Source organism: Bufo gargarizans, chromosome 11 (assembly GCF_014858855.1).
Source record: "Bufo gargarizans isolate SCDJY-AF-19 chromosome 11, ASM1485885v1, whole genome shotgun sequence".
Taxonomy (NCBI): Eukaryota; Metazoa; Chordata; class Amphibia; order Anura; family Bufonidae; genus Bufo; species Bufo gargarizans.
In genome coordinates this window covers 5,458,275-5,485,093 of record NC_058090.1, presented here as the reverse complement: position 1 = coordinate 5,485,093, position 26,819 = coordinate 5,458,275, and the positions used below count along the sequence as shown (strand labels likewise).

Sequence of the window (26,819 nt, the reverse complement as noted above, 5' to 3'; positions counted from 1 at the left end):
CTCCAAGAGAGCAGATGCATGGAGTGATGGCTAGAAACGCCCAATGCCCCTCCATCCATCTATATGGGACAACAGAGAGAATCTTCCAAGGGAACGCCCACTGAGCTCTGAACTTGAAGCTCCACAAGCAAAAGTATGTTAACCCCTTAGTAACCACCCAAAAGCCTTTTTTGCAGCAGTCACTAACGGACCTTAGGCTAGACCACTGCCCGTTTACGATGGCCTAGTCTATGCATTGCACGGGTCTCCAATGCAGCGTAGAGTGAGGACTCGGCCGTCTCACGAGAACCAGGATACTGCTGTAACGGCCAGGACTGAGACAAGCGGGGGATCCGAGCCATGTAACTCCTTAGATGTCACAGTCAATAGCGATCTCTGCATCTAAGTGATTTAGAGGGCGCTCCCTCTATCTCCAATGGGCACCACGTTAATGAGATCACAGGATGCCAATGTATTGGCATGGCAACCTTGGGCCTAATGAGGATATCGGGTTGCACCTCTCTGCCTGCTGGTGACTGTCAGTGCAGCACTGACAGTACAACACATCGCACTACATAAGCAGTATAGGAGATCATAAAAGCAACCAAAAGATTGCCCGTTAAACGGTTTAAAAAAAAGTTTAAAAAAAAAGTTTTATTGAATAAAGAGATTCAAAGTAAAATAAATAATTTTTTCCATTGAACAAAAGCTTTTCAATGGAAATGATTGCAAAAATAAAATCTGCTCCACATATTTGGTATCACCGCATCTGTAATGACCCGCACTACACAATTACTATTTATCCCAAACATTGTAAAAACAAAACAAAAAAAGATACCCATGAAAACTACAAATCACCCTGAAAAGCACTGTAAGAAAAAGTTTTTCCTGTGTCCAGTTATTTTCTTCCATTCTAGATCGTATGCAGTGATCTGGATTTGGAAGTGAAGAGAATAGTCCAGACGGATAGTAGGTCAGACCTACAGAGGAGTCCAGCATCAAGCATTCGTTTTGAACCACCTCAAGCCTTAAAGGGGTTGTCCAAAGTTACAATAAAGTCTGATTTATTTATAAATGCATTGCAGAAAAAGCGCCACCTCAGGCTGTGCCTGGTACTGCAGCTGATTCCTATTCAAGGAAATACCAGCTGCAGTACCATAGACAGCCATGGACAAGAGTGGCGCTGTTACTGAAGAAAATAACAAAAAAAACACACACGCCGTATTTTCTAATCCTGGATGTCCCCCCTTAATTCCTGTTACTCATGATAAATTGATGTTAAAAACAATAAAAACAGAGCGATTATATTTCCTAACAATAGAATCCTCAGTCCGCTCGGAGAGAACAAGCACGTTATCACCCAGTAAATGACTCGAAAGTATCGTCCTTGAATATTGAATCATTTCACACGATGCAAATGGCCACTATGTGCGGCAGTGTTCTGCGGGATACGTCATCTCGGCATTTGTTCCGTCTCGTTTTCATGCGTCATGCGGCACAACAATGGTATCGACATCTGCACCTTTCCGGAACAGCTGTGCTACAGCCGAGCAAATCAATGCGAAGCAATGAGATCTGAAGGAATGTTAGATTTATTACTCATGTTTAATTAAAGCTGATAGCATTAACCCTTTAACGACACGGAAGAAACAATCAAACCGCGAATGTTACAATGTAACCGCTTCAGATAATAAAGTCAGTATTTGTGGCGCATTGTAACAATGGCTGAGGACCTATCCACTGAGACATAATACAGCGCCTATAGGTCCATGTACTGCAGGGGAAAACTCCCCCCAAAACATTTTTCTCACGCGCGTGCAAAACGCATTAAAACGCTTTGCACTCGCGCGGAAAAATCGTGCATTTTCCCACAACGCACCCGCATCTTGTCCGGCCCTGACACGCGATGCCCGTGTGAAAGATGCCTTAGATTCCCTGCCGATCCAGCGCCGCTGCTCTGGTGGTCTTTGTTGCCTTGCTGTTCATGCATGTGACCAATGCAGCCAATCACTGCGCTCATCGCCTTTGTGCCATGCAGTGCTAGCAGCACCGAGACCTGGGATTGGCTGCAGAGGTCACCTGCATGTACGACATGTCATTGCGGCAGGGAAGTAAGACCATCAGAGACCACCAGATCGGTGGTGCTGGAGCAGAGTTGCTTTTCAGGGATTTTTTCAAAATCTCAGATAAAAGGATTTTTGAGTGAAAGAAAAATTGGTGTCATAATGGCCCTAAAACCATAAAATAACTGATAGTTACCTCCAGGGATCCCACGACGATGCTGCTCGGGTCCCTTCCGCTTTCTATTTCTGTCACGATCCCTCCCGTGACAGAGGTTAGAAGATCTGAGAGTCTTGCATCACGTGAGGTTATCTGACAGTCTCTCGGTTTCACTTTGCCGTGTTGTTGTTGGTGCAGGTGCAGGTTGTGGTCATTACTATTCCTCTATTTAGTCTGGACTCACACTTCCTACCATGCGGTTGATATTCTCTGCCTGGAGTTGGAAGAGCTGGTGTGTTGTCCTCTTCTGAGTTCCTGCTCATCCATTTTCTATTGAAGATAAGTGTTCTCCCCTTTGTATTTTGTTGTCCCCTTTTGCTCATTGTTTCCGAGGCCTCAGGGAGACGCTGGTTCGATCATCTGGGAAGGAACCGGTGGTCTCAGGCCCTGTGACTATGCATAGGGATTTTCAGGGTATCTACGGCCTAGGTATACGATGTATGAATATTCCCACCTTCAGGGTCTAGGTTTAGGGTTTAGGGTCAGGGCTAGGTTTAGGGTTTCCTAGGTGGTGACCTTTTCCTTTACCTAGCTATGAGGCCTTGTTTCGGGTCATTTCCCTTCTGTGGTCATTCTGGTGTTCCTCCCCTCCCCCTACATTGTGCCAATTTTGACACTCAAGAAAAATACAGAAAAATGCCCTCCCGGCCAATCACTGGCCAGAGCGGGCGACCTAGCTCAGGGTGGGATAAGTGGGCTTTTTCTGTGGATTAAGATGGAAGCTGCTGTAGTCAGCAGCAAGGACCCAGGCAGCATTGGAATGGCAAGATCAGTGGTGCAAGATCAGTGGAGGCAGGGCTCCTGGCTCATGGGGGCCCCTGGGTGATAAAGTCTCAGTGGACCCCCTTGTGGCATTTTGCACGATGCATGCGACAATGAAACTTCATGTATTATAGATGTTGCCAAATACAATAGACAGAGGACAAAGACTAACAAATCCCATTGACTACAATGAGATCCATGAGGTTTTCGTTCAGGAGGACGTTTTTTTAGCTGAGAAATGCATGCAGGTCTTTGATCTCCACTATTTTTGGAAAACTCACAGAGGCCATGAGCGTAGCCTCCAATGCAGATTTGAACGTAGTCTAAGCAGTCAGTCTCATCAGACAGTTCAAAGTAGTCTGAGACAATGAAGGAAACACATGTCCAATGTCCCTGGATTAGGTGCCAGCCAGGGCCAGGTTAGAGAAGAACTTTACTGAAAAGCAGGCCAGGAGAGAAAGAAAAAGAGAGGGGCAGAGTAGAAGTTCTGTAGAGGTGAACTTCATTGCAAGAAGCTTATAGACTCTACAGCCGTATTGTCCAGTTGTGTTAAGACTTCCAGCCCATACTTACCCAGCAGGTTGATCACCTGTGTAGATGAATCCACATCCTAAATAGTGTTGATCGCGAATATTCAAATGTCAAATTTTTATCGCGAATATTAGCACTTCGAGAATTTGCGAATATCTAGAATATAGTGCTATATCCTCCTAATCGTGACTATTCTAGATTTTATTTTCATAAGTACCCACGACCCCTCAATGCTTTTTGCTTGTGGGCCAATGAGAAGGCTGCAATATCTTTGACTTTAGGAGTAGTGTTGATCGCAAATTTTCAGATTGCAAATTTTTATCGCGAGTTTTCCAATTGCTGATTTTTGCAACCAAGAAAATAATGACTGGAGGTTACGAATTCTCAAAGTCGCGAATATATGACAAATATTCACCCAAATATTCGCGAAATATTGCGAATTTGAATATTGTCTCTGCCGCTCATCACTGATCCTAAAGAGAAAACTGTGGAAGCATAAAATAAGGTGCAGAGCATAGTCTGACATTTAGGGTCCTCCCTGTGATTGCCTTACCTAAAGAAAATTGTGTACCCCGTACCTGGATGCTTAAGGACAGAGAGGTGCAATGTAAGGAAGATTGTTCTAAACAGACACTTTGGCCTAAATACTACCTGTGCAGCCGTATCACCTGGAAGACTGCGCATAGAGCATTTTGTGTACCAACTGCCAGTCCATGCACGCTAAGAACTGCCCTGACGTGTTAACATTTGAATTATTCTTTAAAGAACTGTTTTGCTGCACAACTGCCTCATCATTGCTTCCTGCACTGCTACAGTGCACCAACATCTGCAACTGCACCAAGGAACCCTGCCTTGCACTTCAAACCCTTCAACATGAAGGGCACCAACATCAGACAGGAGAACTCCAGAACCAGAGTGTGCTTCGAAGGAAAGAAAGATGCTCCCTTTCCATCACTGCACGGCCCAGGGGAGTGTAAGACCGAGTGAGCACTACAACCACTGTTCTTACTACTATCACTCTTATCCTCCTCCTCTGCGGCACACTGCAGATTGAAATCACATTGAGCTCTTGATGAATTCCATTGGACTCCAGCTAACCCTGCCATCAACTCAACGAGCCATCACAGGCCCAAAGGAGCATTTCAATGACAATTTCCACCTTGCTCCATTTCTGTGCAGATCTTCCCCCAAAGTTAAATGGTCAATGGCTTCCCAGGGAATACTCCATCAAGACATTTGCTCACAGGATGCCATATCTAAAAAAAATGACTATATCTTCGAGTCCCGCTCATTGTTTTACTGGAGGAAGTTCCAGAGGCTACAGATTCATCAAGTCCCCGGAGAGTAAACCAATGTCTCCATTAATAACATCCCAACCTCTATCTTCTCCTTCTTATAAAGTGTTCCTGGCTTTATGCATAAGTCCCCGGTTTAATGGGATTTCCACTGCTCCCCGGGTGGACGTCTCGAGATGAATCTCCTCCGAACGCTCATCGTACAAGCTCCTGTAAAATGCGGTAAACAAATTGCCACCATGGTTTTCTGATAAACTAATGTAGGCCATCGGCAGAAAGCGCAATATAAAACAGAAGCGCTAATATAATGATATTGAGATGAGAAAAAAAAACAGGTCAATGCACTGCACCAACATTCTTCATCGGGAGACTGTAGTGGTGGCGTCAGGGACAATTTATTACATTTTTACATATTTTTTTTCATTTTTTACTTTTTTTCCCTTCCCCCATGTCTTCCACGTTGGTTTTATTTACAGCAGGGAATAGGGAAGAAATTGATTCTTTCATGCTATGTTGACTGCATTTATGAAAAAAATACAGATTCTAGCCAAAGTCCCAGACTTGCAGTAAATAATACTAATAAAAATGCGCTAATATTTTTCCTCGCTTGTCGACAAAATCTATGACTTAGTTCCATGCTAAGAAATGACGACCTGAGATAATTTAAGGAACGTTAAAAAAGAGGTGAAAAAGGGAAAATAAGACGTTTAATGGCTGATAGGATACATACTTTTTATTTGTGGCTTGTTTATGCTACTAATCAGGTGATTTTATGTGTTGGGCATAATATACGGGGGAGACGGACAGAGCATTAATCCCTTTTATGCCTCCCTCTAGTTGTCCCTTTGCACCTGTGATATTCTACGTGATGCAGCCGTGCGTTGCCCAGAGCGGATTCTGCTTCAGGCAATAGAAGTAGTGAAAATTGTACAAGAGTTGGCAGCACAAGACCCTAGTGGTCTATAATAGAGCGAATTTCCTCAAATTCTATCTTGTCTGTTTTGTATGAATCAGCCAAGATATTATATTTGGGTGCAAATCAATTCTACCCAAATAGAAAGTTTGTTAAATGCCTGGAAAATTTCTCTCTCTCTGGAAAAATTCTACCTAAACGTATCTGAAGAAATTATGATTCTACCAAAACAGAATAAAAAAAAATAAAAAAATCTGATCGAATTTCGATTCTAACTATTCGATTCGCTCATCTCTAGTCTATATGACATGGAGCCTCCACGAGGCGCTGCATTCTTTCCTAGAAGCAAAATCAGGAGAAGATGACTCTGTAATAGGTCATGAGATGGAGCACTGCACAATTTGGGGTCACACGGAGGTAGAGTCTCGACCCATATCCGCCTGGCGGAGCTACATTACTGCACCGCCCCCCTACCCTGACGATCGCCAGGGAACACGAGCGCCAATGGATGTACCTCCACCGATCAGACATCTAGCATGTCTAAATGGGAAATAAATACCCACCAGAAGTGCACATGGTAGGTGGGGGCCCTGATACAAATTATTCTTGGGGCCCAGCAGTATCAATTGACCTACAGAAAGTTTTTTATACTTTTTAAAAATTTTCTATGTTCTATGCAATTTTTTTATTTTAACAGAACCGGCATCTTATCTGATTTCCTGACCTGGCCATAGTAACGTCGAGCAGCCGGAGTATTACAAAGAGGCTTCATCTACAGGACTCCGGGACTGGAGATTTACACCGCCTTCTATCTATCTGATAGTGATTGGGAACAATACAATTTTCCAGGTGGTTGGGCATCCACCGGCCATGGATAACTTGATCAATACTCAAAAGAAACAGAAAAGACATCACAAATTCAGTGTTACAGAAGAGCTTTTTTTTTACAGTAATTGGTTGGAAATTGAAAAATACAAGGTAAATGCTGTTAAACCTAGGCTTTTGTCTAGATTTAAAGGGACAGTTCCTCCTTCCATGCCCATAGTGATCAATCTCCTGACAGCAGGGCATCCTATCATATGACACACGTCATGCATGGCATGTCTGTATGTAGGGTTGAAGGAACTGTATGCAAGCATCAAACCTTCATTATAACACTTAAGATGGCACATCTCTCAGTAGTGCAGCCCAGGGCCTGGGACCTGGGACTATTTTAGTCTTTACAATGTATGTGCAAATTTTCAACCAATTTTTAGATTTCTTCTTATGTTAGATACAATATAGATGAATTAGAGCAGGGATGGCCAACCTGCTGCTCTCCAGCTGTTGCAAAACTACAACTCGGCCAGCATGCCCTAATAGCTGTAGGCTGTCCAGGCATACTGGGAGTTGTAGTTTTGCAACAACTGGAGGGCCGCAGTTTGGGGATCCCTGCATTACAGCAATCCAAAAAGTTCAAAAAAGTTGTACATACCCTGATATTTTTCTGGCAGGTTTCCTCCAATCTCATACAACTGGGTTGTCTTGTCTGCTCATGTGACCCAGAGATCCCACGTGCTGTGTACATAATAAGCTGTGATCCTGCGCAATATTACATGGTTGTTTTGCCATACGATAGATGAAGGGACTATGCTTGTACGGCATAAAGTGATATTCTATATGATAAAAGTCTGCCGTGTCAGGGTCATTTACAGATTTTTGTAATTTTAGTTGTGTCGGTAAATCTAGGTGTGATGTATTAATTTGCATTTTGCTTTCTTCTCGGCCTTTTGTTTACAGCCGCATTCTCTTCGCAGAATATAAACACATCTGTTGTCGGCGCATCAGCCGTAATGTTTGCACACAAGCTCTCGAGAGCCATTCGACTCGAATAAATAAATATGGTTAAGTCTGGGACGCTGGTCTCCATCAAATCTCCGCTAAATGATCAAGCTCCAAATCCTTCTAGAGATTTCTTTCCATCAAGTATTTGTTTATTTGAATCAACATTTTATATGTTTCTGTTTTGTAAATACAACCAGCCTAAACCAAACTGGAGGTGAAGGCTGAGTCTAGTGGTGGAATGTGATTACGTGTAAAGCCTGTATTACACTGGCAGATATTCTGCCAGATCATCTGGCAGTCTAATACTGCTACTGATTACCCAATGAACTAGCTCGTTCATCGGGCAATCGTGAACTTTCAGCATGATGAAAGACAGCGATTTGCCGGCGGCAGATCGTGCTGTCTAATCGTGATTTGCTGCCGGTGTTCTGCCAGATCTCTATACCTTGCGAAAAGTCTATACCGGAAGTGACGCGGCCGCACTGGAAGTTACGCGGCCGCACAGGAATCAGCTGGAGGAGGGTGTGAGCGGCACTGCGCAAGCGCACATCCACTGGCTTAGGAAAGAATTGTTGCAGCGCCGCGATAGAAGTACTTCGTGCACCGCGCTTGCGCACTTAGTGGTATAGCGATGTTTCAGTTCATCCTATGATTTGTGCGCGCGTGAGCACTCAGGAGTAGGGAGATCTGATGCAACATTTTGCGCTGCAAAGTCTCTATACCCCTAAGTGCGCACGCGAGGTGCACAAAGTATTTCTATCGCGGCGCTGCAGCGATTATTTCCTAAGCCAGTGGATGTGCGCTTGCGCAGCGCCGCGCACACCCTCCTCCAGCTGATTCCTGTGCGGCCGCGTTACTTCCGGTATAGACTTTTCGCAAGGTATAGAGATCTGGCAGAACACCGGCAAAAAACTAGACAGCATGGTGACGAGCGATGACATAACAATCACTCCTCCCCATGATGTGGAGGAGATCGTTGCATGTAATAGCAGCAGTCTCCTCCACTAACGAACAGGCTATTACCAGGAAGGAACGCTTCCCTCCCAACAATCGCCTGCAGAATCTGCTGGTGTAATACAGCCTTTAGTCACAGCAAAATCACAGGATCCCAGCAGAACAGTGTCAGTATTTCACTATGGGAAACAAGGTGGTGAATGACCTTGCCACCATTGCAAAAAAAATCCTACATGTTCTGATTTTTTATTTTTTTTGCAGCGGTCACAAGATCATTCACAATCTCGCTTCCCTTTGAGTCTATAGTAATTCTGCAACTCATGCATTGGCCAATTGTCACCATGAAAACCAAGCCTTAAAAAGGTTGTCCAGGATGATAAAAAAACAACATGGCTTCTTTCATCTAAAAACGGTGGCACACCTGTCTGTAAGTTGCGTGGCATATTGCTGCTAAGCCCCATTCCATTCAATGGAGCTGAGATGCGATACCAGGCACAAGCTATGGACAGTCGTGGAAGAGAGCTGCCATGTTTTTCTGATCCTGGGCAACCCATTTAGAGAGAACCTGGCAGTATAGCAAACCTAATAAAAAGGTCCAACTGTTGGCAACTCTCCTGTTCAAGTGAATGAGACGAGGCTCCAATATTCTGTACCAGTATACACATTCTGGTAAGTGTCCCCATGTCACCAATGACGAGGCCATGACACTCTTCAAGCAGCTGATTGGAGGGCTGCCACAACCAATCTGATATTGATATGATCCCGGAAAACTCCCAAAAATGGGGAATAAAAAGAAAGGCCCTAAACCCAGGAGCATGCAATGAAGAAATCGGTTTAGAGGGACTCTCCGAGACCAGGAACCCCTTTCAGTACTGCCAGACAAGGTGCAGAGATTTAAAAAAAATACTTACTGGTCGTGGGGCTCCAGTTCCAACCTCAAGCTCCTTTCTCCCCGCTAGTGGCCTCAGCGGTGGCAGTAGTCACAAGCCGTGCCTGCACACATCACTAATGAGGTCACTGATTGACTGGCAGCAGTGATGTGCATGTAGATGGCACGCCACATTTCCAGCCCAGTGGGGACCGGAAATGGAGAAGAAGGGAGTTTAGGGATGGAACTGGAGCACTGGTGACAGGTGAGTCATTTTTTATTATTTTTAAATAATTCCTGCATCAAAAAGTGTTCCCAGTCTCAGAGAACCCTTCAAAGGGATTTCCCATATCTTTCATGTTGATGGTCTAGCTTTAGATTTAGGGTTTGGCTTCCAGATTCCTACCTGATGAACAGAATTTTCGTAGGCACTGCAACTTGACTGTACAGACGGCTGTTATACCTGGTACTAAAGCTCAGCTGTAGTCATGTGAAGGCCCCTTGGTTCTGGGGGTCCCAGGGGTTGGACTCTCACCAATTAGGCATATCTAACAGACCATCCATAGGAAAGTCCTGAAGAACCTCATTAAAGAACCTAGTTTTCATTTCAAGGCTGTGATACAATTCTCATGGTGGATCTTCACCAATGCTCCCGGATCTTAGATGTAGAAATCTAAAGGCTTGATATCCTCGGTGCAGTGCTCTTCATAGATGGTTAACCAATCTCATAGGAATGGCAAGGTCTAAGGAATCTCAAAGGCAATTACGGCAGCAATAAACCTGAAACCCACCGAAACGATTTATCCCAGAACCTGCTCCTAACCTGGTGGGAAAGATTTAATAGCTGAAATTCTTCCTCTCTCTAATCCATCATACTGCAGCTGAAAGGCTTGAAACGCGTCTAATAAAGTCCGCATTCCCACAGTTCACCTGCTTCTCAGCTTAAGAGCTATCCTCCAATATTGGGATCAAAAATTCCTCTGCGAGCAATTTCTATATTTATGAGCAAGAAGAAGACGTGGCGAGAGTGCTAGGTTCTGTAGATGTTCTATAGTTTGCCATTTTCTATGAGTTGTCTCCTTCCATCAGTCATTTGATGTGATTGTGTTTCTATCCAGGGACCAGTTCCCTTTAAGACTGCGCTTAGTAAATGGATGCATAGCTGAGGCTTCTCAAGCATCGCATGTTTCTTATGGCGCCGACTGGTTGTTAGGTGTCTTGCCTCATTGCTTTATGCGCTGGGTTCTTGTATTTGCTTGTAGCTGGTAAATGCTAAGCATTGTGGGTCAGATCAGGATACGCTGCGCCGGTGCGGGGCGCACTTACCTCGCGGGTCTGACATGTGACGTTTAATAAAGCCAAGAAATGCTGCAAAATGAATCTACTCCGACCACTTAATAAAAGTAACAGTAAATGTTACAGAATTATTCTCTCATGTTATAGACATTCCTGTGGAAATGCAGTGAAGTAATGTAGAAAATGCAATTATGTAAACATGGAAACAGTTCTACATCACTATCAAGAAATATCTATCTATCCATCTCATCTATATAATATCTATCATTGATCTTCTATCTATCTATCTATGGAATGATGTATACATCATAATCCTGGTGCATCGGGTTGGTCACAGGAGAGCATTTCTTGCACCACATTGGTGATCTGGATGGTAGATATCGGTTTTATTGATTCTGAATTATTTCTTCTTCGTTGACAGCACCGCCGACTGTTCGGATTATCCACTCGGGGCTGGCGTGTAATATAGAAGAAGAGCGGTATTCAGAACGGGTCTACACGATAAAGGAAGGAGAGACGTTAGAGCTGACATGTCTGGTGACCGGACACCCAAGGCCACAGGTGAGTAAGACAAATGTGGAAATCTTGAAGAACATCTGATGTGATCAACTCTATACATTTAAAGGGGTTTCTATGGGATAGATGTGAAATCTCTGATTGCTGGAAGCTCCACCACTAAGACCTCCACTGAGTGCTGTTATGGGGGTCCTGACCTGCATAACATAAAGCTGCGGTCAAGCACGTACACTGCGACTCCATACTAACCAATGGGAGTTTTTGGAAAAACATGAAGCCGCTGAGATGTTTCCATTACTCCCATAGAGTTTGTATGGAGGCAGCACACGTACTTTACCACCGTCCCATACAGTCCATCCCTCATCACAGCTGTGCTGGATCAGACCACATACCAGTGACCACGGAGATCCTAGCAGTGGGGGATACATCCCATAGAGGCGCTCCATGAGTCCTGCCTTGGTTGGTCTTCTTGACTTCAACAGACAATTCCTTCAAAGCAACTGCAATGTTGTTTGGGGAATCGGCATGGAAAGGGTGTGGAGGGTTACTGCCGCGGGTGGCAAACCCCAGCCTCATAATGGGGGACCTCCTGGGCTTTATGGGCCCTCCTGTTTCACTATGTGGCTGGAGTTGCTGAAGTTCAGTCCTATAACGTGAATCTTCACCTTTTAAGACCATGTCCAAAATTCTAGCACGTTGTCACGTGATTGCCAGGATTGGGCAGCCACAAGTCAGGTGACTGGATTGATCCTGGAAATCACGTGACAACGTAGTCTAACTAGACCCAGAACAGTCCTGATTGTGACCATTGGGGCATCATCAGGACTGTTTTCCTCCATAACGTAGATTTCTATTACCGCACCATCTATAGGGAACATGTGAAAGTAAAAAACTAAATCCTGTCTCTGCTGAAGGATACAAGTCAGATCACAAAACAGTACAGATGAAACAAAAGATAATAAAATAATTACAAAAATTATAATAATATTGATAATAAACAAAATACCCAATATATGCCCCAACCAGGGATTCCTATACTATTCATTCACATGAATAGAATTGCTCACATAAGCCTGTGGTACACACCATAACATAAAACCTACAAACATCTACCAGACCGCTTAGGAATTAATGTCATTTTATTACATAATAACAACAAGCTATATCACAAATATGATTAAAAGAACATAGGTGCAGGGAGAAGGCGACATCATCTGGAGGATGAACACAGCGGACACTGCGTTCATGGATCTGTCCATCTATACAAACATGATTAACAATAAAGTGCAGAAAACATATTCCATAATAATCAAATGGACAACGAACGATTACCCACGATGTGCTCCCTCCAGGATGGCGCCGGCCCCGACGCGCGCTTCGGTGTGAACCTTCGTCTGGGGTAATTGTTCGTTGTCCATTTGATTATTATGGAATATGTTTTCTGCACTTTATTGTTAATCATGTTTGTATAGATGGACAGATCCATGAACGCAGTGTCCGCTGTGTTCATCCTCCAGATGATGTCGCCTTCTCCCTGCACCTTTGTTCTTTTAATCATATTTGTGATATAGCTTGTTGTTATTATGTAATAAAATGACATTAATTCATAAGCAGTCTGGTAGATGTATCGGATCACGGGGGTCCATCACCCGTAACCCCTGATAATCAGCTGTTTGAGAAGGCACGGCATTTGCAGTAGCGCCGAGGCCTTCTCGCTGCTTTCCCTAGGTCATCTGACCTCATGTTCATCAGTCACATGGCCTAGGAGCAGCTCAGCCCCATAAAAGTGAGCTGCGTTACCAATCACGGCCACAATACAATGTATGGCGCTGTGCTAGGTGAGCGCTGATAAGGCCGTGGTACTGCTGCGGGCACTAGGGTCTTCTCAAACAGCTGATTGGTGGACCCCCTCCGATCAGATACTAATAACCTTTCCAGAGGTTAAGTCATGAATTAAAAAATCATGGAAAACCCCTTCAAGTATTTATTTTGTTCTTTTCTTCTCGATATGCGGTGATTTCCATATTTACTCTTTCCAGCCGCTCGGTCTGCTTTGTACGTTCCTTTTCCTTGTAGAAGATTGTGTCAAGATGCGGCCGAGTATATTACCGCTTTGTTGTAATTACGCCTGCAGTTCTGTAATGTGTCATGTACTCTAGAAAACAAATATCTGCAGCTTTTGCCAACTTTGTCCTGTTTTTGGCTTTTTGCCTTTCTCTCCGGCTCTGCGCGCTGTGAATGTTAAGCAGCGAGCGACTGTGTGCGAATGACAGGAATGGCCGCCATCTTCCATCGAAGTGGCAATGTGGCCCCTCTGACGTCTAACATAATAAAGGCTGAAAGACCCTTCTATTTGTCAAAATCCTTTGTTCAACCGGTTGGAGCAGTGGTCTCAGTAGACTAGTGAGCAATCATCAGCATATAGTTGTGAGGGGAGAGCAACATAATATGATAGATAAAAAGCGAATCGAGAATTAGGGTTAGGGTTAAGGGACTTAAAAGGCTTTGTCTATGAAGCTTATTAAAATAAAAAGTCTAGAAGGGTAGCAATTGTTTGGGTTGGGTGTTATCACTATCCTGCCTTATTCAGGACTCCTGCAGTACACTACAGCTGTCATTTAATCATCACTCTAATAATTATGAGATGACTCTGCTCAGTGTATCCCAGTCTACACAGCAAATCAAGTGAACTACATGCAGAGCTTTGTTTGTGTTTGGATGTTGATACTATCCTCACTTATCCAGGCCTCCTGCACTACACTAGAGCTGTCATTTATTTGTATCCCCTAATAATAATAATATGATGTCTCTTGTTAGGGTATCCCAGTCTACACAGTAAATTAAGGGGACTGAATACACAACCTTGTTTGTGTTTGGATGTTGATACAATCCTTAGTTATCCAGGCCTCGTGCAGTGCTCTAGAGCTGTCATTTATTCATTTACCTTAATAATGATAAGATGACTCCACTCAGTGTATCCCAGTCTAAACAGCAAGGCACACAGAGCCTAGTTTGGGTTTCAATGTTGTTACTATCTTGCCTTATCCAGACCTCCTGCTGTATTTTAGAGCTGCCATTTATTCACTTCTAATAATAAGATGGCTCCGCTCAGTATATCCCAGTCCACATAGGAAAGCAAGGGAATGGTATATAGTACCTTGTTTGGGTTTGGATGTTGTTACTATCTGACCTTGTCCAGGCCTCCAGCAGTACACTAGAGTGGTTATTTATTCACCCCCTAATGATAATGAGATGACTCTGCTCTGTCTGTCCCAGTCTACACAACAAACTTAATAAGGGAACAGCAGAAAACATGACATCTCAGCATATTGGGCAGACTAGATGGGCCAAATGGTTCTTATCTGCCGACACATTCTATGTTTCTATGTTTCTATATTGTGACTATTCTAATGACATCCAAAAAACAAAAAAAAAATATCGTAAAAACCTGATTGAAATACATATTTTTTCTGATTATATATAACCTTAACCCTATCATGCATGGAAATAATGACTTTAGGGCCACTGATGCAAAAACAAACTGACTAGTCTCAATCTACACTGTCAAAATGGTCAGGTTTGATGTAACCCACTAAAAATTGAAGGTTCGGGAGTGGGTAGGGGGGGAGATATAAACTTCATTGTCATAGTTACATGACCTAGCTGCCCATTATGGATGGGCAACCTGTACAGTCATACAGGGTGCATCAGATGTCCCTACTAAAGGGAGTGTCAAAGATGGCCGGGCACCAAAGACTTACACCCATCACATGTCTTAAAGGGGTATTCCCACCGAAGACATTTATGGCACAGTCGAGGTACAGTATATGCCATACATTTCTGATGCAGGTCCTGAGTATATGCTGTAAATATCTAAGGATGAAATACTCGTTTAATATTAATTACATTGCGGTATACTAGGCCTTGTGCTGCACTGTTAATAGGTCACTTTATGTATGAAGCCGTTATTTGGTTGCTGTATGGTGTATTTGAGCACTGTATAGAAATCCTCTGCAGCAGTAGCGAAATCCACGTAGTACTCACTTGAAACTTCCCGCAGCAGACAGGCCGGGTGGCAGCGTAACATCACTCACTACGTCACGCGCCTGCTCCTCCCACTTTATGAATGAAGCAGGCAGAGCAGGCGCGTGACATAGTGAGTGACGTTACGCTGCCGCCCCCGGCCTGCCTGCCACGGGAGTTTCAAGTGAGTACTATGTAGATTTCGCTACTGCTGCAGAGGATTTCTATAGTTTAACAAAGCTCCCATGCCTACACGTTACATATGAATACTACAGTGAGCGGTGCCCGCTGTAATAGAATACATTGACTGCAATGGGCCCGCTGCCATTCCAATATCAGTTGCCAGCCCCCAGCCCCTCCTCCCTCCCTGCTGATACATCGCCGGCCGCGCTGTGCAGGATCGTGTCCGGCGATATATCAATGTTAAATGGTAGGATTCGCCCCATAAGACGCACTGCCATTCCCCCCCCCTACTTTTGGGTGAAAAAAGTGCATCTTATAGGGCGAAAAATATGATACCTGCTTCCCAAAAATACTGATTGAGGGGTTTGTTATACCTGCTTCCACAAAATACTGATTGAGTGGTGCGATATACCTGCTTTTACCAAATATTGATTCAAGTGTTCTATATACCTGTTTCCACAAAATACTGATTAAGGGGTTCTATATACCTGCTTCCACAAAATGCTGATTGAGGGGTGCAATATACCGGCTTCCACAAAATACTGATTAAGAGGATCTATATACCTGTATCCACAAAATACTGATTGAGGGGTGCGATATACCGGCTTCTACCAAATACTGATTGAGGCCTGCGAAATACCTGTTTCCACAAATACTGCTCTTCTCTATGGACTTTGGCACAGGGTCATTTTGAATATGACAGGCAGAGGAAGAGGCAGGCTGTTCCGCAGGGGTGGTAGGGGTTGGGCAGGTTCACCAGGCCGGAGCCTAAGTGGGAAGTTGGAGAAGGTGCGTGCGATTACATCAAAGGACGCACCAGAGTTCGTTGAGTGGCTCACTCAGCCTTCTGCTTCTGCACCCTCCTCATTCTGTGTATCTGCACTCTCCTCACTCTCTGCTTTGTGCACCCCCAATGACACCACCACCAGTCACCATAGCCCTTCCACTCGAGTCAGAGGAATTATTTTCCCATCCATTCCCAGACCTTACCGATACACAGCCATTCTTGGCATCGGATGAGGAAGAGGAGGTAGCAACAGCCTCCAACCAGCGGTCTGACGCCAGATCAGCTCAAGGAGGGTGGTCTCCGCTGTTGCTGCCTACTTCAAGATCTCTAATGTCAGTGGTGGTGAAGATGACGATGATGTGTCGATGGATGTCACGTGGGTGCCCACAAGAGAGGAAGAGGAGGGGAGTTCAGAGGGAGAGACGGAGCAGCAGAGAGGGAGGAGAAGGAGGAGAAGCAGGGGCAGAGCTCACACTGCACCGGAGGTAAAAAGCAGACTGCAAATGTATCTGGAGCGAGCCATCCACCATGTACCGTAACATCTTGCACTCCCAGGACGCCGGCACATGACTCCACAGTGTGTTTTTTTTTTTACGTGTCAGCTGCTGACAATAGTGTTGCCATCTGCAGCCTATGCTGTCAACGCATAAGTCGCGGTAAGCCCAACACTCACTTAGGGACGACCGCCTTAAGAAGGCACCTGGCCTCCCATCACCGAGCCAAGTGGGAGCAACACCGTAAGAACCCACAAAGCCACACTCCAGGCACTCCACGTCCTGCCTCTTCTTCCTTCTCCTCTCTCCTCCTATTTCTCCTGCATGCCACCTTCAACCGTGCCTTTGTCGCGTTCATCTGGCAGAAGGCAGGCTTCCGTGGCTTAAATGTTTGAGCGTAAAAAGTTGATGATGCCGGATAACCCTCTTGCCCAACAGCTGACCGCTGGCTTGTTGGAACTGCTAGCCCGCCAACTACTGCCATATAAACTGGTGGACTCGGAGGCCTTTAGAAAATTTGTTGTCATTGCCTTACCGCAATGGAAGGTCCCCGGAAGAAAATATTTCTCGCAGAAGGGCATCCCAGAGCTATATGGCCACGTTCAGTGGCAAGTGAATATATCTCTGGCACATAGTGTCGGTGCCAAGATACATCTGACCACAGACACGTGGTCTAGCAAACACGGGCAGGAAAGGTACATAACTTTTACTGCCCACTGGGTGAACCTTCTGACGGCCGCCAAGCATGTAACCCGTGGCACGCGAGTGGATTTGGTGTTACCGCCAAGGATTGCATGCAGGCCTGCCTCTTCTTCTCCTCCTCCTACTCCATCCTCCGTCTCCTCCTCGGCTGACTCCTCATTTTCCACTGCTACCACCTCTTCCGCTGCACCCCTCAAGCTCCCCAGAACCTATTCGATGTGCCAGGTGAGACGTTGCCATGCTGTGCTGCGGCTGTTGTGCCTGGAAGCCAAGAGCCACAGCGATCCTGCACTGTTTCATCTCTTCGGTCACAGGCCGATCAGTGGCTAACCCGCTCAATTTGACAGTTGGTAAAGTGGTGTGCGACAACGGTGCCAATCTGCTGAGTGCACTGAAACCGGGCAAAATTACACACGTCGTGAACTTAGCCGTGCAGTGATTCGTTGCCAAATACCCCGGGGTCCAGGACGTCTTGCGGCAGGCCAGGAAAATCTCTGGCCATTTTAGAAGATCTTACACGGCCATGGCTCGCCTTGCTGACGTTCAGCGGCGACACCACCTGCCCGTCAGACGTCTGATTTGTGACTGCCCGACGCGCTGGAACTCCACCTTGTATATGCTTGATAGGCTGCTCCAGCAGAACCGTGCCATTAACGACTACCTGTACGAACTCTGCGGCAGGACAGGTTTTGGGGAGCTTGTTTTTTTTTCACCGCGCCAGTGGCTGCTCCTGCACAACGCATGCAGACTTCTGTGGCCATTTGATGAGATCACCCAACTGGTCAGACGCAGCCAGGGCGTCATCAGTGACATCGTACCTTACGCCTTCTATCTGGAGCGTGCATTGTGTCGTGTTATTGATCAAGCCTTCGAGGAGCAGGAGCTGGAAGATGAGGAAGTCGCAATGCTGACTGAATTCCCAGGGGGGGCTACGCCATCTGAGGCAAGTCAGCAGGAGCCTTAAGAGGAGTCAGAGGAGGATGGTGCCTGGGGGAGGAGGAGGAGGAGCAAGAAGAGCATGCTTTGAGGGGGACTTTTTCAGGGATCCCTGGCGTTGTCCGTGGCTGGGTGGAGGAAATCGAGGACGACATTCTCCTGGGCGATTGCAGAGGAATTTACACCCACAGCGAAACAGGTGCGGGTACCAATCCTACCGTGCATGCAAGAAGAGGGCGGTTTGAAGATGTGTTGGTCACTTCGGATATGAGATCATTCTTGCACCCAAAACATCGACAGCCGCCCTCCGGATCCAGCCTCAGGTAACGCCTAGACTGACAGGTATCCGGCTACATCGGGTTAACGGCTGAAGTGGACGCTCTGAGAAGCGAGGAACACCTGGACTACTGGGTGTGCAGGCTTGACCTGTGGCCAGAGATGGCACAATTTGCCATGGAACTCTTGGCTTCCCCCTCGTCGAGTGTCCTGTCCGAAAGGACGTTCAGCGCAGCAGGGGGGGATGTTGCGCTGTTATGTTCATGTAATGTGCCTGGTTCACCAGCAGGTGGCAGCAAACACGGCAGAGCTGTACTTAGCTAGAAAAGAACTTACCATTCTATTCTAACCCCCTGTGGAGAGAAGTGGGCTTGTCCTACAGGAAGGAGGTGGGGCCGTTCTGGTTGGTGCTGTTTGAGACTCCATGTTGGAGCTGTCAGGATTCTAACCTATTCCTTGGCTGAAGCTAAGTCCGACTAAAAAGTGAAGTGCAGCATAAAGAAGAAGCCAAGTTACCAAGTCAGCCTGTCAATACAGCAAAGTGAGAGGATAGAGCAGAGTTGAGTTTGCCTGCCACTTTTATGCTAAAGCCTGCTGGAACCAAGACAAAGCCTGTAAACTGTTTGAAGAATCGTTTATTCAAGTAAAGCTGCCATTGAACTTCATCTCAAAGTCTGGACTCAAGTTGTTCTATTATTCTTCAATTATTTTATCCCTTTTTAATGCTTCGGAGCCAAAGCCTGGGTTCCAGCGGTATCCAGGTAGGAGCACAGTGAAACACACAAAGAGACATTTTAGGCTGCACTATACCACTCGACATTTCTACCACTGGGCGCATTATATATTGGGCCCTGGGCGGAGGCACCCATTGCACTTCCTGTGGTCGTAACCAGCCGTAAGTAGGGAATGTATAGAAAACTCCAAATCCTACCATAACCGTGACCACCCGGATAATGTACAGAAGGTGCTTTTGCCTTTATTAATCAGATTTATTGTGAACTCTTATCTAACCTGCCCCTGTCTCTTGGCCTCGCGGCTCATGAGGCCTTATTGGATCCACCGACAGTAAAACAGCAAGAAAAAAGCAATTACACTTTTCAGATCTGCGACAAATAATTGCTGAATAGGAAAATGTTTATCTGGAGTATGCAGAGCATGAAGGAGTATTCCTCGGTGCCTCAGGCGCAGGGTTCACACCTTATCGTGACTTACAGAGCGTCTACTAAGTAATCACTTCTCTAATAACGATATTCACTTTACATGAGCTACGGGTTATACTTCACTGAGGTCTAGGGTGACCCTGCTGCGTGGCGCATGTAGTAAAGTAATACAGTTTCCTCCATTCCAAAAATAAAAATTGACCCATGGTTTGCAACACACCGTATCCTCGAGGTGGCCCTTGATTTTGGTTTTATCGGCTCCAGTTCTTTAGGGACTATAGACCACCACCATCATGAAGGCCTATGAAGCTGTCACCTGATCACTAGAGGTTATCAGATGTGCGTCCTTACGGTTCCTCAAGCCACCGGTGGTCTCTCCTGGCGACTGCTTTGTGTTACTTCCTTTGCTGTCTGGTTTTCGCCGATGTTCTCGGTCCGGACTGAGGCTCTACTGCTCCTAGTACACAGAGCTCTCCAGAGAACCAAGAGCCTGAAGGTGACATCATGGTCACGGCCTGTTTATAGGGGCGTCCATTTGAGACACATTGCCTGGTGATCAAGGTTTCTTGTATTCTCAATAGGAAGAGGGTGAAGAAGCTGCTGCCAGACTCCACTGGTGGCATCTTATCTCCCCTGACAACAAAGGATCTAATATACTGAACTTTGACATGTCCGATCCCTCTTTTCCCTAACATGTGCCCTCGGGAGAGTCAGCAGACCAACATACAAATTATATGGTTGTCCAGCCCGAAAGTCGGTTCGGCTGATGTTCTTTTCATGTGCCAGGTTGACTTTGTTGCTAAAGAGCACATTTCATCAGGCCCAGTCCCATGACATCAGGCACACTGCCTGGTAGGGTTGATCCTGCTGATTACAATGATACCTGCCCTATGAAAATCTGTTTCCCGAAAAGAAAAAAAATGTATGCTTTATGCAAATGAGACCACAATGGGAACGCTCAGGTGCACCCGGGGACTAGGCCCCACCCCTCAGTGCACTGAAGCCCTAATTTGCATAAAGTCGGTTTACTCAGGGACTCCGCAACCGATTTTCACAGGACGTGTATCATTGTAATCAGCAGGATTAACCCTAATGTGCAATATACTAGATTTTATCCTGCTGATGGGGCTTTTTAACGTTATAAAAAACTTTTTACAGTCGGGTCCCTGGAGACTTGTGATATCATCAGTGGAATCCAGTCAATTAAGAAGTGAACATGCATATTTCAGGTCGGAGGATTCTCCTTTGCTTTTATGTTGGTTTTCTTCTATCGTACGCCCCCTCCGGTCTTCTACTTGGCGTCATACCTGACCCCAATGCTTTCCCTCTACACCCCCGCTCCATTTCTCTATAGTACAGCTCAGCAGTACTCGGATTTTACTTCCTCAGCCCCGGCAGCGGCTTCTCCATGCTGCGCAATATGCTTTTTGACTTTTCGCCAATTAAGTTATTCGGTTCACCGCTCCTTTCCCCATGAGCAATCATCTTTGATAGTGATGAGGCAATCAGCGTTCTGACAATAGCAAAAAGCTTGACCCGACTGACAGAGCTGATTTGGAGAAGAGTCCTGAAGGGACTGGAAGGTGCCAGGGACACCGCGGTCATGCCGGAGAGCCGCCCTGCTCGCGATTCTTTAGGTTCCCCTAAGAGCGATACGCCAAAGCGCCCGGTTGGCCCACCTCTGCCGGCTCAAATTAAATCCAGCTTAGTCAAGCTTCATAAAGACTCTGTTTCAATGGTTTCTTGTATTTTTTGTGTTGGGACTCGCGTTATCTCTGCTTCTCTGTTGCTGGGAAGTATTGATTGTCTTCAGCTGCTTTTATACTGAAAGTTTCTATTCCCCTTCGTATCCTTCATCTGTGGCTGGAGAAAAGACATTGACATGTAAAGTTATTCGGTTTTCCATCAAAGCCGAACTTGAGAGGGCGACATGTTCTACCTAATGCTTGGCGTGCATGACGAATGGACAGATAAAAGACTGAACGTCAGTAATATCGTAGGAGGCCATGCCGAAATCATAGAGCCCCGGCGCCAAGCCGAGGATGGACCGCACACCCCAAATATATCACAGACTTACTGGGATGAAAGCGGTTTTCTGGATATGAAATATTGGAGACCTACTTGACCTAGAAATGAATTTCGCATTATAACAGACGTGAAATCTGAGCAGCGATTGACTGGCGCAGTAATGGGTGCATCCACGTGGGACATCAGTTGCAGATGAAAGAAAATTACGTGAGCCTTTGTCATGGAGTTTGCTGAGGTTTGTCGCCGATTTCATCCTGTGCGTGGGAAAATCCACAGCATAGATTGCTACTACGGTAATATGCCGACCAACTGACGTGATGCAAAGGGGGTCAGGTCACTGCTGCAGCGGCGTCCAGGTGGACATTGACAGCGTGGGACCTGAGGGAGGCAGCCGAGGTCGGAGAGCAAAGGAGCCGGGAGCCAGCGGCAGAAAGCAGGTAAGTATCCTTCCCTTTTGCAGGTTTGGCCGAAGGGGGGGTTGGGAGTTTGTCAAGAAACCCCCAAGAGGTGGCCAACCCCTTAAGGAATGAAATCCCATCCGATAAAGGGGTTTTCTCATCACAGACATTGTCTTATAGGTGCTGGTCCCACCGCTGAGATCCGCACCTATTCATTTTCTATGAGTCTGCGGAAAATAGAAGTGAGTGGGAGCAGTGTCCGGTTATGCGCGGTGCACTTCCATTCACTCCTATGGGGAGCGTGCTTGATGGTGGCCGGACCGGAGTCCTTCAGACACCAGTTTGTGGGGCTCTGTTCCTGATATAGGTGCGAGTGCCAGCGGTGGGACCTGCACCTATAAGACAATGGGGGCATATCCTAGCGATACTCCCCCATTGTCTGTGAAGAGATAACCCCTTCAGGTTTGTTTGATAGTACTTGTTACATCTGTTATTTATTTATATTGCACTTGTTCTATTAGTTATTTAGTACATATGTTAGATCGTACTTGTTACATTAGCTTTTAGATGTATTAGTTTGCATTGTGCTGTATATTATATCACTTACATATTTGATTTATTAGATTGCACTTGTCATACAGTATTAGTTATTAGATTTATTAACTTGTATGTGTTCTATTAGTTATTATTTAGATTTATTTGATTGTACGTGTTATATTAGTTATTTGTTAGGGTACTTTCAGGGTAAGTTTTCCGGTATTGAGTTCCATCATAGGGGCTCAATACCGGAAAACAACGCATCAGTTTTATCCCAATGCATTCTGAATGGAGAGCGATCCGTTAAGTATGTGCATCAGGACGTCTTCAGTTCAGCATACTGCGGTATTTTCTCCGGCCAAAATTCCGGAACACTTGCCTGATTGCTGGATCCTGCATTAATTTCCATTGAAATGTATTAATGCCGGATCCGGTACCAAGTGTTTCGGAAAAACGGATCTGTGCATGCACAGACCTTTTAATTCTGTGAAAAAGATAAATACCGGATCCATTTTTCTGGATGACACCGGGGAGACGGATCCGGTATGGCAATGCGTTTATCAGACGGATCCGGAAACAAATGATATCCGTTTGCATACGGATTTCCGGATCCTGCAGACAGTTTCGGCAATGGAATTGCCTGACGAATTCTTTTAACGCTAGTGTGAAAGTACCCTAAGGCCTCATGCTGTTTTGGCGGCTCGGATGCGGACCCATTCACTTCAATTGGGCCACAAAAGATGCAGATAGCACTCTGTGTGCTCTCCGCATCCGTGGCTCCGTTCCGCGGCCCCGCTAAAAAAATATAACATGTCCTATTCTTGTCCACGCTTTGTGGACAAGAATAGGCATTTATATTGCTGGCGCCCGTTCTGTTCCGGGCGGCTTCCAATTTTTGCGGACCGCAGAAACGGCATGGCCGTGTGCATGAGGCCTAAGACTGATTAGATTGTAATGGTTACATGATTTATTAGATTTATCATTGTACTTGTTATACAGTATCAGTTTATATCAGATTCAACTTTTTCAATATTTTTTTTACATTTATAAGATTTCACTTGTAATCAGTTTGCAGATATCATGTGAAAAAGGTAGAAAGATTTATATAAATTCCCTTTTCACGTCTCCTGGGTCTGAATGGCGTGACCCGGAGGAGCGGTATCACATGCCGGGCACGGATTTTGAAACAAATCTATGATGGACATGGCCCCATTTAAGAGAAAGGTCCAGGACATTTGGTTATGAAAAATGACCTTTAAACTATGGAGACAGGAGATCGATGGAGGAGCCGGCGTTCCTGCAACGGAATCTAAACGGTAAATTCAGCGCGGCGGTTAGGAAGCTGTGGATGAGAGGAGAAATGACATGACACGGGCCACGTTAACCAGTTCGTGACCACACGCTGAGAATACGTACAATATACAAAAATATTTAAAAACTCAATTATAAGAGAAAAAACCACACGCTATAAATCAACTCTATCAATATCCTCCCGATCTCCTGCCGCTCTGTTCCGTATTTGACTGCGGACAGGCTGAGGGGGGCAGCTTGCTGGGGAGCATAGACTTATTGCAGCCAGGGCACAGGGGAGTCTTACAGACAGACATAGGCCAGTGAGGAGGAGGGGGGTGGACGCGGCTGAAAATATTTATTTTATATATTTTTCAGTTTTAGCTGTAAAATGAGGCAAACTAGAACCAAAAATCAGGAAGAGATTAAGGATGGAATCGCGGGATGTTCTCTTATTTTTGTGCACATTTTTGTTTTAATGCATTTAAATGAAGTAACGTTGTCTTTATTTTAAATATCCTGTTGTTTGTAAACACGAATCTTAGGCTGACCTATGCATCGCTATAGAAACAGACTACAAACAAACCCCGTGTAGTCTGATTCAGCAGTCATGCATCCTGCAACATACAGGTGGAAGAGATTATAGGGGGTTATCCGAATTCTAAAATATCACCTTCAATGCCCGGGCCCCTCTTATACATTATACTTACCTGCTCCCCGGCACCCACATCGCTTCGGGTCCCTGCACAGTCGCTGCTGCCTCTCCCCATCGTGCAGCAGCCAATAGCACGCCATGACGGTGACGTGCCCCCCTTAAGGCTGGTGAGACGCAGCGGCGGCCGTGCAGGTAAGTATAATGTATATGAGGGGCCCGAGCATTGGGGATCTTTAGAATTTGGATAACCCCTTGAACTAATGTTAGAAAGTCAGACCACACAATGTGAGGCAGATTTACCAAAATGCACCAGAATTCTGGCGGACGTGTCGTGTGCCGCATTTATTAAGTGTCTTAGGCTTCTTTCACACAACCGTTTTTTTCCCCGTTTACGGGCCGTTTTTTGCGTTCCGTATACGGAACCATTGATTTCAATGGTTCCGCAAAAAAAACGGAATGTACTCCGTATGCATTCCGTTTCAGTATTTTTCCGTTTTCCCATTCCGTTAAAAGATAGAACATGTTCTATTATTGCCCGCAAATCACATTCCGTGGCTCCATTCAAGTCAACGGGTCCGCCCAAAAAACGGAACACATACAGAAATGCATCTGTATGTCTTCCGTATCCATTCCGTTTTTTGCGGAACCCTCTATTGAAAATGTTATGCCCAGCCCAATTTTTTCTATGAAATTACTGTATACTGTATATGCCATTTGGAAAAACGGAACGGAAACGGAAACACAACGGAAACAAAAAACGGAACAACGGATCTGTTTAAAACGGAACGCAAAACACTGAAAAAGCCATACGGTCGTGTGAAAGAGGCCTTAGAGAGGTTTTTTTTTAGGCTTTTCGACAAGGGGACATGGTTTAGCTAGAATAGAACTTGGCTTAGTAGAAAGGGGCCCTGTTTGTATCACACGCATCACACTGTGCCTAATTGTGCGCCAAAATTGCTCCAGAAGAATAGGCAGTGTAACATTATTACATTTGCCCAATGTTTTCTTCTTCAGTCTGCGGTTATGGAGGTCGGTACATAGGTCTGTATAACAAATTTGTTTCATTTTTAGATTTTGAATACATTGGTTGGAAAGTTGCATATACCCGTCTTACGTAACACAGAAGCCTCCTTTGAATGGTTCACCCTGGTAACTCGGGGGGGGGGCCCTCGAACAAGAGACGACTCTCTTATGGGTGTATATTTTGCTGATGGGTCCATTGAGAAATCACCCGTTTTGTAAATTTGTGACATTGTGAAATTCTATACATTGTGACCTGGATGTTACAATATTCCATTATATACCGATCCGCGCTTAAAAGGTCAAAGCCGAGTTAGATTTACAGCCGGAGCGCTTTACATCCTGCTCCGCTACAAGTGACGAGTGTGCGTCTAATCATCGGAATTTCTAGACTCCAGGACACGACTAAATGAAGTCAGTTAAAACCATTCATGAAATGCCAAGGTGATCCCAATGAGACCCTGAGAGATTCTTGGAGGAATCTATTAATATTTATGCAGATCTCATATCGGTAACTTCCAAGAGGGAAAGGCTATGCAGAGCGATGCAGAAGGGGCCTTTGGGTTGCACACGTTGGCCTCTTCCTCGTGTGATCTCTGTGCTGTGAGCCAATTGAGTGTCTTTCTCATGCTGCTCCCTCTCCCCTCTCACAGCATGCAGTCTGCAGCTGCATCCCCCTCCTCTCCCTCCCCTTTGTCTAGTATTCACACTTTACTGGTGACTGATTAGGTTTCGGACTGGTAAGAGGATTTACATGCTTGCTGCATGGTGAGGAGGATGACATTTTCCGACATAACACATATTACAAAGTTTCTTATATTCACATTAACCCCTGATTTATTTTTCATTCTAATGCAGCAAACACAACAGACTCTGCTACATCTGAGTGAACTGCTGATGGCCAGGATACTCGAAAAATATTCAGCCCATATTTTCTTCTGTATAGAAAATCAAATATGAGTAGAGCGTTGGCGTGCCACATGAACCTGAATGTATATCTGGCCTGAGTTCAAAAGCTTCTTTCTCTGCTTGCCACCAAGTTTGATTAAACACCTCTCAGCCACAGATGGGTTTTTATTCCAAGGGCTATAAATTCAAGACTCTTTCTGGCG

At 45.3% G+C, this 26,819-nt stretch overlaps 1 protein-coding gene across 2 annotated transcripts in view; it reads left to right on the top strand.

Annotated features, from left to right (window-relative positions):
* Positions 1 to 26,819, top strand: part of MDGA2 (MAM domain containing glycosylphosphatidylinositol anchor 2) — a 431,166-nt gene that overhangs the window by 204,226 nt on the left and 200,121 nt on the right. For both annotated transcript variants that reach the window (XM_044272149.1, XM_044272148.1), the window contains exon 2: positions 11,124 to 11,263. In XM_044272149.1, coding sequence (XP_044128084.1) covers positions 11,124 to 11,263 — 140 coding nt within the window. The remainder of the gene's footprint in view (positions 1 to 11,123; positions 11,264 to 26,819) is intronic.